A 14,741-nucleotide genomic window follows, 5' to 3' on the forward strand; every position below is an offset into this window, starting at 1 on the left:
AGTGAGGCTGGAGAGTTGAGAACCAACAGTTCTGTAGAACTAGATAAAAACAGGACAGTGTCCTTGCTTTTACACAGCTCAATTTAAAGCAAGTTTTTTTTTCATTTTACCTCCTGAGGGGAGAGGGAAAAATGTTCTTACCAGCAAATCTCTGTCTGCTTTCCCCACCAACTGACCCCATAGCAGGCAACCTCAACCTACAACCATCAGATGGGCCATGAAAACTATTGCTGTTCCCTTTAAATGGAAAGGAGGTCCTTTGGCTAAACCATTTAGAAGAAAATGGTAATCTCTAAAGAAATCTTAGACACCTGGCCAGTCAGCTTCTCACTTCAGAGTGAATTTAAGGCATCTAAAAATCATAATAATTGACTGCTGCAGCCTTATTGTCAAAATGAATGTTCATTGCCTTCAGAATTGAGCATCTTTCTTTTTTTTTTATGTGGAAGAAAGAAACACAGTACCTAGTTCCTGTGAGAAGGGTAGCAGACACAAAAGCAAATTTTTATGGGGAGCTAAAAAGTTCAGAGAATTGCTCAAAACCTAGCTGCTTGCCAAGCATTGTCTGAGCTGTTTTTCATCAAAATGCTGTGAGAATCACTCTCTCTCTTATACCCAAAATTTGGGTTTGGAGTGAGTTGAGTCACTATGTATATAATTCGTATATGAATATAAGCATCTCTTTAAAGTAAGTCTACAAATATATATGTAAATATAAATATCTATGAATATATCTAAATATAAATTTGTCATGATTCATGCCTAACTTAAAAGCCTGCACATAAACCACTACAAAAGAGGTGCTGTGCAGAAAATATTACTTATGATGTAGTAGCTGATGAGATGAAGTACCAGGCTTAGTAAAGACCCATCACTTTGAAATTACAAGATGTCTGTTCTACATTAAATATGAGCGTGGCAGGGAAGCAATTTGCTAGATTACAGTCGTGTGCTGCCTGTGAAAACGTGATAGAAGTCTGTAGATTGTGTTATTGAAATGCTTGGTAGGGAGGAAAAAGCCGAGTAAACTTTATTGCTGTCAAAAGAGTCATAGCCTGGGATATTGGGCACAGCAGGCAGCATTGCGTGCCTGTGCATCTACCTCAGCCTGTCCTGTGGCTTCTGCTCAGCAGGAAGCCCCTTCCACGTTGAGGTGTGCTCAAGCTCTTACAGGTATTGTTGTGAGGCAGTACCCAAAGCAGCTGCCTTTGTTTCCAAAGCAATAATTGCTGACAGGGAGCAGCTGCTGCTTCTGCTGGTGTTCGACAGCCTAAATAAGCTTGGTGTTACCTTGTGAAAGAGGCCTCAGCATCCCTGACTCACTTAAAACTTGAAAACTGGAACACAACAAGTTCCACCTGAATATGAGGAGGAACTCCTTTACTGTGAGGGCGACCACACACTGGAACAAGTTGCCCAGAGATGTTGTGGAGGCTCTTTCTCTGGAGAGATTCAAAAGCCCTCTGGGCAGAATCCTGTGTCACGTGCTCTAGGATAACTCTTGAGCAGGGAGGTTGGACCAGATGAGCCCCAGTTGTCCCTTCCAGCCTTACCCATGCTGTGAAAAGAGGCCACTTGGCAGCAGTGGGGCTCTCCTGTCAGTGCTTTACTGCTGTTGGGTTTGGGATGGGTTTGTGTGTATTTGGTACCTTGAGACTCAGAGGAACACGGACAGTATAAGGATAATCGAAAGGGTTGAAGTAAAAAGCTGTTGTCTTTTGAGGAGCTGCTCATCAGCACAGTTAAGTTTTAACTTGACAACTTCACAAGGGTTTGTGGGTGTCTGTTGAATTCATAGATTATCTCTGGAGCTGGAGATGATGATGTTTCCAGCAGTCATGGGCAACCAGAGCAGAGTCTTAATTGTCAGCACTGTAATCTGTTCTGGAGCTGGGTAATGTCATCTTGGACATGGCAAACCTCTGTGGTGGTTTTTTATCTTGTTTCTTTCGTGTTGGTGGTTTGTTTGGTTTCTTTCTTTTTCAGTCAGTAATGGAGCAGATGAGGCACAGACAAGTGAACCTAGAGTGGAGTAAAATGTGGCATTGTGGCAGGCTTTGAGGGGGCTTTTCAGTCCATGCTCTGAGTCTCCAGTTGCAGGTTGAGCAGGATTTGGGGCCTAACCCGTCATGCTGTGTGACGAAACACAGTCCTTGCTGGTCCTCTGGATGAGACTGGCAGAAGAGCTGCAGGGAACAGCTGGAATTTATACAGGGTGTGTAGACTTCCCTCATCCATCTGCATTCTTGGCCTTGGGAGCTGGAGGGGGCTAATGGAGCAGGTTAGAGGAAGGGCTGAAGGGCTTGTATGGTAGCAAACAGATGTAGTTCCTCACTGGTAACCTTGTTCCTCTGTATCCCATCTCTGATCTGTCTTTGTGCTGTGTCAGTATCACAATTTAATTCACAACTGGAATGGAGGACTTGCTTTTTAAATTAGTGCCAAATGTTAGACAGACTGTGCAAATAACGGGGCTGTCTCATCCCACTGGGGACATGAGGCACGCTGTTAGGGAAAGCCTACACCTGGCATTTAGAGAAACAGGGCAAGAGTTATCAGCATCTTCTGGAAGAAAACAGATGACTGCAGTACAGACATGGTCATTGCATTTGGGAATGTGATGAGAAAGGAGAAAAGTGCAAATGCATTTGACTGCCTTCTGAGGGGCGTGGTGGCTTTCAAGGCCATCTGTACTTCTCGTGTCAGACCTGCTGCAGGGCTGTGGTGTGGGATCCCCTGTGAGCAAAGGAGGGGCAGGATGTTTCATAAGATGTCCTGTTAAATGCACATCCTTTCACCATATGTGGTATGCCAGCCAGCTCTGCTCTCGTGCACATAGACACTCGACTTTGCAGGCACGCATGTGGATTAGTATGTATGCCTCCTGTCGTACATTGGTGTTAGGTGCCACCTCTTCTCTCCCTCTTTTTATGCACAACTAGAAAAATAAAGTACTTCCAAGGAGCTGAAGAAAAGCTGAATGACCAGTTATCTTTGTCAGTGCCATTTGTTAGATTTTTTTTTTTTTTAAATTCTAGAGGCATCACTTATGGTTTGAACCCTTTTCTGGTAGAGGCAACTCACAATGGTTTCAGTGTGTGCTTGTGTGTATCCGCCCTGTGGGAAATTTTCAAAAGGGTAGAAAAGGTTTTGGTGTGACTGCTACATGCTTTAATTTCCTCTGCTTCTTTGAGACCCTGCTGAAATCGAGTGTGTGTTACTAAGCCCAGTACATGGCAGCAACTGCTCCATCTAAAGAAGGGCTCCTTTGGCTTGGCAGCTGTGGTTGGTGTTTTGAATTGATACGAGGGGAATATGTGTGTGTGTCAGTGGGGAATAGTAGTTCTTCTGTGCCCTGAAGATATAAAAGCTGCTTCTGATACTTCTGTTGAATACACATTTTCACAAATGATCTCTCTGGACTTCCCAGATCACCCATTCTTGGGCTGTGTGCTTAGGGATTTAAAAGTATTACTTACTGTGTCTGAAAGGAGATGTGGGGTTTTTTTTAATCTGCTCCAGACAGACCCAGTGGGCACTCCAGAGAATTTAACAAAACCAGCTTGTTTACCCCTTATATGGCTTGAAGTGGTTTGCTCAGCTCTCTAGGAAGCCCTATTCAACCTCATTTAAATGTAGTAAACAAAAAGGGTCTCAAAATTGTGATTCAACACTGTAACAGGATGCTGAGAGAGCTCCATTCTAAACAGTGGAAGTGTATGGCTCCTAAGAAGCTGGTCTAGAAATAGGATTCCCTCTTTTGAGGAGTGATTGGTCAGGGAAGTAGCTAAGACCCAGACAGCTTAGCCCTGTGTGTCAAATCGAAATGTGCCTAAAGATGTGCTCTACATGTTGATGATCCTCACTGGCTGAGGAGGGGAGGAAGCACAGCACCACTGTTAGCTCTGCTCACAGAGCTCTGAAGTGTCCAGCTCCCAGTGCTCTCTGTTCCTTTAGGGTTTCATGTCCTGGTGGCACTGAGGTTCTTGATGCCCTTGTGGGCACTGCGATGTTACGCTTTGCTGTGGGGCGCCTTGGCCAGGTATCCCACATTACTGACTCTGGCACAGAGAGAAACAGGAAAAGAAACCTTTATTGAGTGTGAGTGTGGTTCTTGAAGTGGAGTTTTTGTAGACTTGGGTCAAAAATGGAGAGTGACTTGTCAACATTGATGTGAGGTGTGTGGAATGGTGCAGATGCCGAGTGTGTGACCTGTTTTATGTCAGTGAATCTACGTATTTATTAGCACTTGGTAGCTGCTAGGCATGTTCATCTCTGATATTTAGAGAGGACCTGATTTATGTCCTGCCTTTGCTAAATTTGCCTGTGTTTTTATTGCATGAAACCCAGAGATATATAGATATGAATCAGATGACTTTGCTGTATTAAGCTATTTCAAGGAGGATAGTGATAGAGTACTCGGAGCCAAATCCTCCCTCTGACTGTCTGTAGTGAGTCACTAATTGCAAACTGTATACTGGCTAATAAAATATGTTGGCATAATACTGTTGTCCCATGTTGTAATTACAGAAGATAGATTCAAATATTTCAAAATGACAGCAAGTGCCTGTTACTCATGTGAAGGGAAGGGAAGGGAACCTCAAATTATCTGAGATGCAAAAGAAGGAATTCTTCAAAGCTGCCTGAGGATCTGAAGACTAGATTATTATTATTATCTTTTAACATCTAAATTTATTGCCTAAACCCTTTCCAGCAAGGTCAGTGGTGTGTTAAGTATAATTTGACTGAGCCTGAAAGGTGTCCATGTGCTCCTACAGCACCTGGAAACACAAGAGCAAGCGTTAGTCTTGGATCTTTGGAAGGAATTGGTCATTCCCAATGTGACTGCCTGCGGACCAGTGCTATTACCGTATTTGGCATGAACAGACAGCAGGGATGAAGAGTGCTTTCTATAAACAGAGCTCTCTCCAGCAGAGGCCCTGTTTCCCATAGACACTTGGATGAGTGCACAAAGCAGAGGTCAGAGTTTGGTCTCTTTGACTGAACATGTGTTTATGGTAATTTTTATTAACTTTGGTTTCAAGGGAAGTGATCTGAGTGCTTTGCCAAGTATCTGATAGTAGCATTTGTAGGATGGGAGGCAAGAGGGATTGCTCTTAGGGCTGCTGGTCCATGTGACCTACATGCTCAGCCCCATGTAGGATTGGGACAGTAGCTCCTGCTGTAGGGCTGCAAAGCAGGGCAGGTGCTCTCCCGAGGTTCTGTGCATTGCCCAGAACACCAGGCTGTGGCAGGCAGGGCAGGAAACTGGCTGGTGTCCCAAAACAGTTTGGTCAGACACTGTCTCTGGTAGTAACATGTGCTTTCTCATATTTTTGTTTTGTTTCTGTAGATGTGTGTAAAGCCAGTGCACCTTAGGAGGGTGTTAATTATACCCCAAACATGGTTTGTTGGGTTTTTTTTCTGCAGTAAGGAGGAATGTCCCACAGGGCCTGCTGATAATATACTTCAAGTAAAAGAGCTGAGGCTGTCCCTGTACTTCCCTTTACTTTAAAATATGGAGGTTCCCTTCTTTGCCAAAGTGCTAGCTTGCCTGATAGAGACTTAAAAATCATCTTCACTTAGATCTATAAACAATTTCAGTACAACAGCAGGCTTAGGGCTTCAGTTACTCCATTAGCCTGGAGGCCAAATGTGAAAGTCTAAGAGAAAAGCAAACTCAGTTAGACAGAAGATCAGTTTTAAATTTCAGATTGCCAGTACTGTATTTTTCAGAGCTCTCAATAATAGAAAATGGAGGTTTGATACATTGCCAAGAATCACTGGGACTGCCTTAGGTGTGCACACACTGTACCAGTACTCCAAACTCAGGACAGAAATAGTAACTTCTGTTTCCAGTTCGGTGCCATTGGTTTGCTCATGTGCCAGGAAGGAAGACTTGTGAGGAAGCAAGTGAGCAGGCTTTCCTGTCTGTGCTGTAGGTCGTGCCAGGTTTCGGACTCTGACAGGTGTTGCTGGGCTCGTGATAGCAAAGAATAGTGGTGATTTTTAAAGCAGATACTCAGCCACATCTGCCTAACAGGCTTAGGACTGAGATCTGCTAATGAGATCAGTAGGACCTTGCACGAACACGCAGCGAGCTGGATGTGCTGATGGACGCTGACTGCCTGTCAGCTGTGTTAAAAGTGTAAGTTCCTGCAAATCCATATTATAGACTGTGTCTTTGGGTGGTGAAACTCGTACAAGGCCTCATGTCTGATGTGTCATTGTAACCCACCGCTCTGGGAAAAATGTATAAACGCAGTGTGGTCAGGCTTTGCTCCTGAATGTTTTATACTGTTGCAGGTAATTTTTTGTGCACTCTGCAGAATCTGTGTCCATTTAGGCAAACTCTAAATGTAAGGAAGGAGCCTTCAGGACAGAGCCCTGTGATCTTGTGGTTGTGTAGGCCCCCATGAAGTCAGTGACTTGCAAATCTCTCCCTGCTAGCAAATATCTATATTTCACTATAAGTGAAACCCTTTCACTATAGGTGCAGCATACCTGTAGAACTTCTTATGATACTAGGCCTGTTTGGTAAAAACTTAGATCAGAGTTAAATACAAATTTCAGAATTGCAGGCAGAAAGGCAAGAAATCGCTTCTTTGTCATCACTGTGGTAAGTCACCCTTTCTGTACAACTCCATTCTTCCTGTCAGTGCATTTCATGGCAGTTCACTGCTTGAATCTTCCTAGAAAGGACATGTTCAGGGGACTCTCTCTTTTTCTTCCTGTTTTCTTTTTTTGTTTGTTTTCCCTCTGCTGTCAGACCAGTGCTGGCTGTGCTGCTTACAGAATAACCTTTCTGCTGAGAAGTGGCACTGTGAATGCTTTTCAGGACTCACCAACACGTCTGAATTCTTCTTTGCCCACAAACGCAGATGATATGTCCTTCGATGTCTCCTGGTTTGCCGTGCGCTCCTTTGCGCTGGACAGAGAGCCCATCTTGCTGGCCTCGCTGGACCGCAGGGGGATTGTGACACAGAGCAGGAGGAATGGGAGCAGCGACCTCAGCCTGGAGAGGATCAGCCCTCTGGAATTCCGGCTCCGTGTGCACGGCTGCGAGGACCATGACTTTGGGAACCACTACTGCGCGGTGACCCCGTGGGTGCGATCTGCCACGGGTGTGTGGCAGCGGGAGCCGGACATCAAAGCCAAACCCATCTTTCTGTCTGTGAAAATGGATGGTAAGAGACTGAAACACGTGTTCTCAGTTTAGTTTTTAACACCTTGTTATGTCTTTTTTGTGGCAAACGCTCCCCATGACTTCTTTTAAAGGTGCCTCTGGTAATCTCATTAGATTTTGTCATCCTTTTTTTTATGGTTAGCAATTTCTGATTCAAGATTCTTCAGAGCAGAAGAATCTGTTCTGCCTAAACAGTCGATAGATATAAGACTGGAGCATTTTCTTTCCTGATTACCTCTTGGTAATGTTTTCCATAGCTGAGGCATCTTTCAGTCAAGGGCACAGTATTCTCTCCAAGTATTAACCCTTCTGCTGCCTGCTGGAGGAAGCCTTGATTTGCAGATGGGGTGTGTGGATTAGTCATGTTTGTCACAGAGTCAAAGCTGGGAAGAGAAAATCAGAGCTCTGACTCCTCCCTCCCTCTCTATTGACAAGACATGTTGCTCCCTGCACTTTATGCCTTGTCTGCTTTCCACCAAGAATTGCAACTGTTGCTAGACTTCATGAGGAGGAAGTTGCACACAGATACTGCATTCAGCATATAGCTAAGGAGAAAGATGAACGCAGGAGGGGTTTTGAACTAGTTGCTTTCTTGATATTTCCAGGAGAGGTCATTTTTGGAAGTTCCATGAACTTGAAATGAACAAGAAGCTTTTGTTCTCCCTGCTGTGCTGATAACTATTATAACTGCACTTTCCAAACTCCTTTCAGCTCTTACTGCCTTTTAACCGAGCAGTAGGTACTTCAAAATCAATTTTTTTGTTTAGGCACCAGCTTTGAAGGTTGATTAGGCTGGGTAAATATATAGTAATTCTAATAATTCAAAGCATATAGGAGTCCACTCCTTGGTTTTTTGAAATGTATTACAAAGAATGCAGCCACACTCTGTGCCTCTGATGGGGAAACAATCCAATGCTTTTGTTTGGAGAAATGTGTGATAGGATGACTCTTGGAATAAACTCTACTTTGCTATCTCACTCTAAGGCTCTTCTGGTGCTTCCAGCCTCTCCAAAGCTTTGAAAGTATAGAGAAAGAATTAGGGTGAAGAGGAAAGGGAGAGACTAAAAGACCAATTTTTCAAATCTGGGAAGATGGAAATCAAGAAGGAAAATTAGTGTAATTTCTTTCTGAAATAATTAATCTACCCCTGACTGAATAATGTGGATTTTTCTCCTTTTTCAGGCAAGAAGAGATAAAGGGGCTGTCTGAATTTCTCCATGATACCTAACACCTCTGCCTTCCTTTTTCAGTTCTGAATGCTTTCAAGTACCCCCTGTTGATTGGCATCGGCCTGGCCACTGTCATTGGACTCCTATCCTGCCTCATTGGCTACTGCAGCTCCCGTTGGTGCTGCAAGAAGGAAGTGCAGGAGACAAGGCGAGAGCGTCGCCGGCTAATGTCGATGGAGATGGACTGAGCACGGGGGCTGGACACACTTGCATTTCGGGAGAGACTCACAGGGCTCTTGGATTGTGTTGGGACACTTGCTCACAGGCCCAGACAATAGTGTGTTTGCTCTCTGACTTCAGCCTGGACCTCAAGCTTCTCCTTGTTACACGTCGTGTCCTGAGAACAATCAGGCCGTATTTAGCAACTTGGGAGTTCTCCTTTTCCAGCAGCACTTTCTGCATAGGGATTATGTCCTTCTAATGTGCAAACTGTTGAGCCTTCTTTCAACAGGGCCCTGTGACAAAATTCATTAATGTTTTGTTTGTTCATTGGTTTTTTCCCCCCCACCTCCTGGTTTTGGAAAGTTGTCCCTGTATGAAAGGAAGGTGGGCAGGATGATGAATGGGAAAGAGGCTGGTAAAAGTGTTAGACTTTCACTGTATTGACCAATCTACCTTTCCCCTCTATCCCCATCACACTATCCTGTTCCCTTTCTCTTTCCACCTTGGTATCTCAGAGACTTCTCTGTGTTGGGTTAAAGGCTGGGGTAGGTTCCCGTGCTGGAACAATTGTAAGGCTGTTCCGGCAAAGAATTGTTTTATGGTTGTCAGCATGCCTTCTCTTCCTTGGCTTTCCAAGAGATTGCGGTTAATCCTGACATGTGACTTGCCTGGTGGAGGTCTTTGAAGCACTTTTTACAAACCTTTTATTTTCAGTGCTCAAAGCTCTTAGCTGTGGTGAGCAGGGACTAACTTGGCAACCCTGAAGAGTCAATCCTCAGACAAACATTTGATGGATGTCTGCCTATGGCCACCTTCTCCCCCACCCTTCCACCTTCTCTTCTCCCCACTACAGCTGCTCACATCGTGCCTGAGACCCTGTTCTGCTGGTGGCAGGGGGGCACATGGTATCTAGGGACAAGGCTCAGCCTTCTGCTGGCCTCAGCAGGGAGGCTGGAGACCTTGCTCCCGGGATGATGGTGTGACTTATGAAAAGAATAAGAGATGGATCTTCATCTGCAGTTGGCCAAGTGATCATGTTTAGAGACTTGTAAACTACATATTACCAAATGCACAGACCAGACTTCAGTGCTGCTTCTGCCAGTCACTCACTGGTAACCCTCAAACCTGTGAGCAGAATCTGAGATCTGCAGTAGCTGCAGTGCAGCTCAGGGTAGGAATAAGGGCAAGCCCAAGAGGGCAGCAAGAATCCTTCAGGTTCCAACAGCCCTGGTCTTGAGCATGGGCCTGCAGCGGGGCTTTCCCCATGGGCTTGAGACCTATTCCTTGGTGCTATGGTACAGAAGTCCTGCTTTGGTCTTCCAAACACACTGACCTGGCTCCTGAGAGGGAGCAGCATCTTTGCCAGGCAGTTCTGTCTTCCCAGCACAGCTGGTGTTTTAAGCAATAAAGGTCAGGATAAAGATACTGTGTACAAACAAACGAGGAAGTAGGACTTCACCACCATCTGATGTCGCAGCCGTGGTTTGGCTTGCATCAAGAGGGGTGAGAAATGCAGAGATGAGGCCAGGGCTCAATCTTTACCATGGTTTTAGAGATAAAAGATGGTAAAGAGCATCCATGGAAGGTAATGGCTGTGGTGTGCTGTTGCCTGATAAGACATTAGTTATGTCCTAGACAATCTGCTTTTCTAATAGCTCATCCCACTTGCATATTCCAGGGGTGCTGCAGGTCTGGTATCTGGGCCATGAAGGTTTTTTTGTGGTAAGTTTTCTTAATGTGGATTTTTTTTTTCTGTTTTGAATTGTGACCTTTTTTTCTGAGGCTGATGTGAAGGGGCTTTCCAGAAGGCTGCTCTGTGTCCTGTGTGTGAATGTACATGCAGTCACATCTGTATGCATAGAGGTGTCCAGGGATTTTTGAAAGATGAATATGAAACATCTTCAAAATGGGCTTAATTTGCAGAGTTGGGGCTTGCAAGTTGTTATTTGACTCTTTAAGACATTTCATGTAGTATTCCAAAACTGGCACCCCCAGACCTATGAACCTCTGAATGACTTTGGCCTGAAGGTACATAGCAAATTTTCTTTCTGGCATGGAGTTTTTTTCTGGAAGAGCTCTGAAAAGGCCTCTGTTGCAGGCAGACTTAGCTGCCTTTCCTAAAGAGGAGGGCAGAAGCAGTCTCTCGCTTGCACTGTGAAAGCCCAGAAATCTGTAGCAAATGCTTTCCAAAGGAAGGGAGTTCAGGAAGGGATTCACTCAGACACTACTTTGACAGCAAGAATTTTTCTTCCTCTCCTGTCTCTGCCATACTGAAATCTTGCTTTTTCCCGGGATGTAACAAAATACTATTCTGATGTTTGGGATGCTGGCTGATCTAGCAGCTTCTTTCCTGCATTAACATCTGCTTTCTTCTCAGAAGGCTTGTGGCATTGGGGCATCTTGGGAGGGGTGGAAGTGGTGGTGAAGTTCTAAACACAGCATCAGTCACTTTTTGTCCTGGCAGACGGACTCCTTGTCTATCTGTGCCCTCGGTTAAGTTTTAGGGAGAGAGGATTGTGACCGTAATGCAATAATTAGGGAATGGATGAGCAGGGAACCGCCAGCTCTTCCCAAACACACAATATAGCACACTTCCTCCCTGCTGGAAAAAAACTCAGGGTTATTTTGGTCAGGGCTCCCTTCTTCTCTAGTAAAAGGTCCTGTGTCCTTATCTAATGCTGACCTTCCTTCACGGCCCATAACAAACCATCTTTGTCACTCCAAGTGAAGGAAGTTTGCCACTAGCTTGTACTGCTGACAGCCCCTTGGAAGGCAATGCTGCATCCCATTCCACCCTGTATTTGCTGTAGTTGGAAGGCTAGAAGCTGATGGGCTAGACCTAGCCCCCAGGTTTCCTTCTATTTGTGCCAATTTTGTATTATCCCCTTTTTTAAAAATAGAGCGTGAATCTTCTCTCTAAGGGAAAAAAAATCGAGGTCACTTTTCATGTTTTTTATTATTATTGTTATTATTATTATTTCATGTGTGACCAGGGTTTGTGTGAGTGGAGGTGTGCGTGCATCTGGTTGTGTATTAAACCTGCAGAGTATCAGAAGAGTAAGCTGCCTGTGGTGCAGTACAAGCATCCATATACTCCCTGCTGCAACCTGTGGTATTGTCAAAGTATCCTAAGGGCTCACATTGATCTTCCTCCGTTTGCATTGCCACGTCTCCTGGTTAAGCTGGTAAATTCCTCCAGGCACTTGGAATTTCGATCCAGGGCAACCTTGAACATCATACAGCAGAAGGGCAAGATATTTTCTTTCTTTTGTATTGATTTCAAAGTTATAAAATAAAGTTTTGGGCACAATTCTGGAATGCAGGTACTGAATAGTTCTAACAATGCTGTGTAAAATGTTTCTTTTTATGTTTAAAATAAAGAGCGAGCCTTTTTGATTATGTCTGTGCTGTGGGTCTGGCTGTTTGAGCTATGGGCAGTTCTTGTTCCCTGCATGTATGCAGACACTATTGTTGAAGATATAGAATGTAAACCTCACAGTTCTGATTCCAGCACTGTTTACCCTGTAAAATAAGCATGAGCCCTATTTTACAGTAAGTTTTAAATATTTGCCAACATTTCTGGGATGAATTGAGAAGCATAATTATTTTCTGAGTCTATTGTGTTTCTACCCCACTGTAAGTCAGCCTTTTTGTTGGGAGAGTTTTATTTTGATTAGCTAAGGCCAGGAGTCACAGTTGGGAGTATATATTTAATATCTGCTGTAAAACCTGGCATTAGATTTTGAATCTTCCTTGACCCCTTCATGAGGGTTCTCGTTTCCAAGGTACCAAGGGGAAAATCAATAGTGAAGAAAACTTCCTGCTTTCTTTGCCAATGGCTGAATTTAGGATTTTTTTTTTTTTAACCCCCAGCAACTATGCAAAGACACCAAAATCATACAGCAAGGAGGTGACTTGCTGTCGTGGTTTAATCCCAGCTGACAGCCAAGCCCCATTAAGCCGCTCGCTCACTCTCCCACCGGTGGGATGGAAGAGAGAATTGCAAGGGTAAAAGTGAAAAAAATACATGTGTTGAGATAAAGATGGTATAATAGGGAAAGCACAAGCCATGCACTCAAGCAAAGCAGGGAATTCATCCCCTGCTTCCCATGGACAGGCAAGTGTTCAGCCATCCCCAGGAGAGCAGGGCTCTGTCACATGTAGCAGTGACTTGGGAAGACAAACTCCATCACTCTGAATGTTCCCCCTTCCGCTTCCTTCCAGTTTTATGTGCCCAGCATGGCATCCTCTGCTCTGGGATATCCCTGGGGTCAGTTAGGGTCACCTGTCCTGGCTGTGAACCCTGCCAGAGTGAGGTGAGAGGCAGAAAAGGCCTTGGCTCTGTGCAAGCTGTGCCCAGCAGTAAGGAAAACATCCCTGCATTATCAGCACTGCTTCCAGCACAAATCCAAAACACGGCCCCATGCTAGCTGCCGTGAAGAAAATGAACTTTACTCCAGCCAAAACCAGCACACCTGCTTTCCAGCAGGAAGTTGTTTGAGGCAGCAGTGGTTTTGGAAGGCCAAGGCAGGCTTTGGCAAGGTGAGTTTGTGATCAGTGTTGTGTGCTCTCTCTGAGCAGGTTGCAGTGTGAGCCAGGTGACAGCAAAGTGTGTACCTTTGGCTTCTTTCTAGATGGAAAGATGTGCTCTGCAGGGTGTGCTTGCAGGAAGCTGGGAGATGGCGCCAAGGTCTAAATCCTTAAGGAGCAACAGGAGCTGAGATCCAGGAACATCACAAGTGGTCCCTCAGCAGATCGTCTGCCAGCTGTAGGTGTCCAGCACACACAGGTCCAGCAGCAAGGAGTGGTGTGTGCGTGGGACAGCAGTCCTTGGCCTCGAGCTCCGCAGGTTACAGCTCACAGGTAAGTTTGGATTTGCTTTTATGAAATTCACTTGCCTCTCTCACCCCCCAGGATGACCTGGGTCTTCATGTTCTTGTAGATGTGCTAGGATTTTGTCATAAGAAAGAAAGCTGAAAAATGTAAGTCTGGAAATGAAAGGGAGTCCTGGCAAGTTGAGTGCCTGGGTGTTGCAGTGAGTGATGGGAGGTGTCAAGTTTCTAACGTCACCTTGTACCTGCCATGGGCTCAGCTCAGCCAGCTGCTGACAGAGGTATGTATGGCCTGCTGCCATGGGGGCAGTCTGAAAACCACTTTTGTGTCAGAGCCTGAGAGTTCAGCTGCTTTCATAACACCAGGCTCAGGCAACAGGCTTGGCTGTCCTTTTCCTCTGACAGGGCTTGGTGGTGTTGCTGTGGCTCTGGCTGACTGCCCTGCTCAGGTCAGGGCCAGTCCAAAATCCCTCTCTGGCCTGAGGCTGCCTGCTGTCAAGCAGGATGCATGAGAAGACCTGCCTCCTCTTTGTCAGGTGAAGCCCAGTCATGCAAATCTTCCAAGAAAATGTGTGGCTTTAGCCTTTCCTGTGGGACTTCCCACACTTCTGTGACTGCAGGGGGCTGAGGTCTGCACAGCAGGTATCAGGACAAATGGTGTTTAGAGAGAGAGTCCTTTAGTGACTGATTGAAGGTGTGGGATGTGCTAACTGAAGGAAAAGCCACTGCTCATCCTTGTGTGAGGCAAATACACTTTAAATGCCACATGTAGCCTTCAGCCAGACAGCCCTTTGCTGGGGGTCTCCTCCTGCTGCTGAGGAAAATGGCATGGTGCTGTAGCCAGCAGATGACTGATCCTGACAGCTCCAGGGGAATGCCTGGGTTATGGAGGAAACCAGGCCCTGTGGATTCCCATGTCCCTCAGAAGAGCTGCCATAGACACAAGCTGTTCTCCTCTCCCTGGCAGCAGAGTTGCATTCCATGGAGTGCCAGAAGCGTAACAGCATGTCTGCTTCCACCACTGCCAAGGGGGTAGAAAGGCAGGCTTTGTGAAAGCAAGTTACCATTATATTATACTTTGTTCATCTGGGATTTTATGACCTCCAGCGTGTGCTGGGCCTTAGACCAGACCATAGACTTAGTCTGAGCACACCTCTGTCGTTGTCAGAGGTGAGCGATGAAGCTGCAGACAAATGGATGTTAAGTTCTGTTTCTTCTTGGCAACTTAAACTTGGTTAATGCCCTCTAGTTCCTTGCTTGTATGATCCTGGCAATGGTTTGACGTACTTAATGGATGGTAAGGAGTGCCAAAGACACTAAGTTCCTAAAAGT

At 45.4% G+C, this 14,741-nt stretch overlaps 1 protein-coding gene across 1 annotated transcript in view; it reads left to right on the forward strand.

Moving 5' to 3' along the window:
• Positions 1–11,978, forward strand: part of PTGFRN (prostaglandin F2 receptor inhibitor) — a 65,797-nt gene extending 53,819 nt beyond the window's left edge. The window contains exons 8-9 of the mRNA XM_066206732.1: positions 6,882–7,187; positions 8,437–11,978. Coding sequence (XP_066062829.1) covers positions 6,882–7,187; positions 8,437–8,603 — 473 coding nt within the window. The 3' untranslated portion in view covers positions 8,604–11,978. The remainder of the gene's footprint in view (positions 1–6,881; positions 7,188–8,436) is intronic.
• The last annotated feature ends 2,763 nt before the right edge of the window (positions 11,979–14,741 follow it).

The sequence above is a fragment of the Chamaea fasciata genome, unplaced genomic scaffold (assembly GCF_029207755.1).
Source record: "Chamaea fasciata isolate MVZ Bird 193981 ecotype frontalis unplaced genomic scaffold, bChaFas1.0.hap1 SCAF_2, whole genome shotgun sequence".
Classification (NCBI taxonomy): Eukaryota; Metazoa; Chordata; class Aves; order Passeriformes; family Sylviidae; genus Chamaea; species Chamaea fasciata.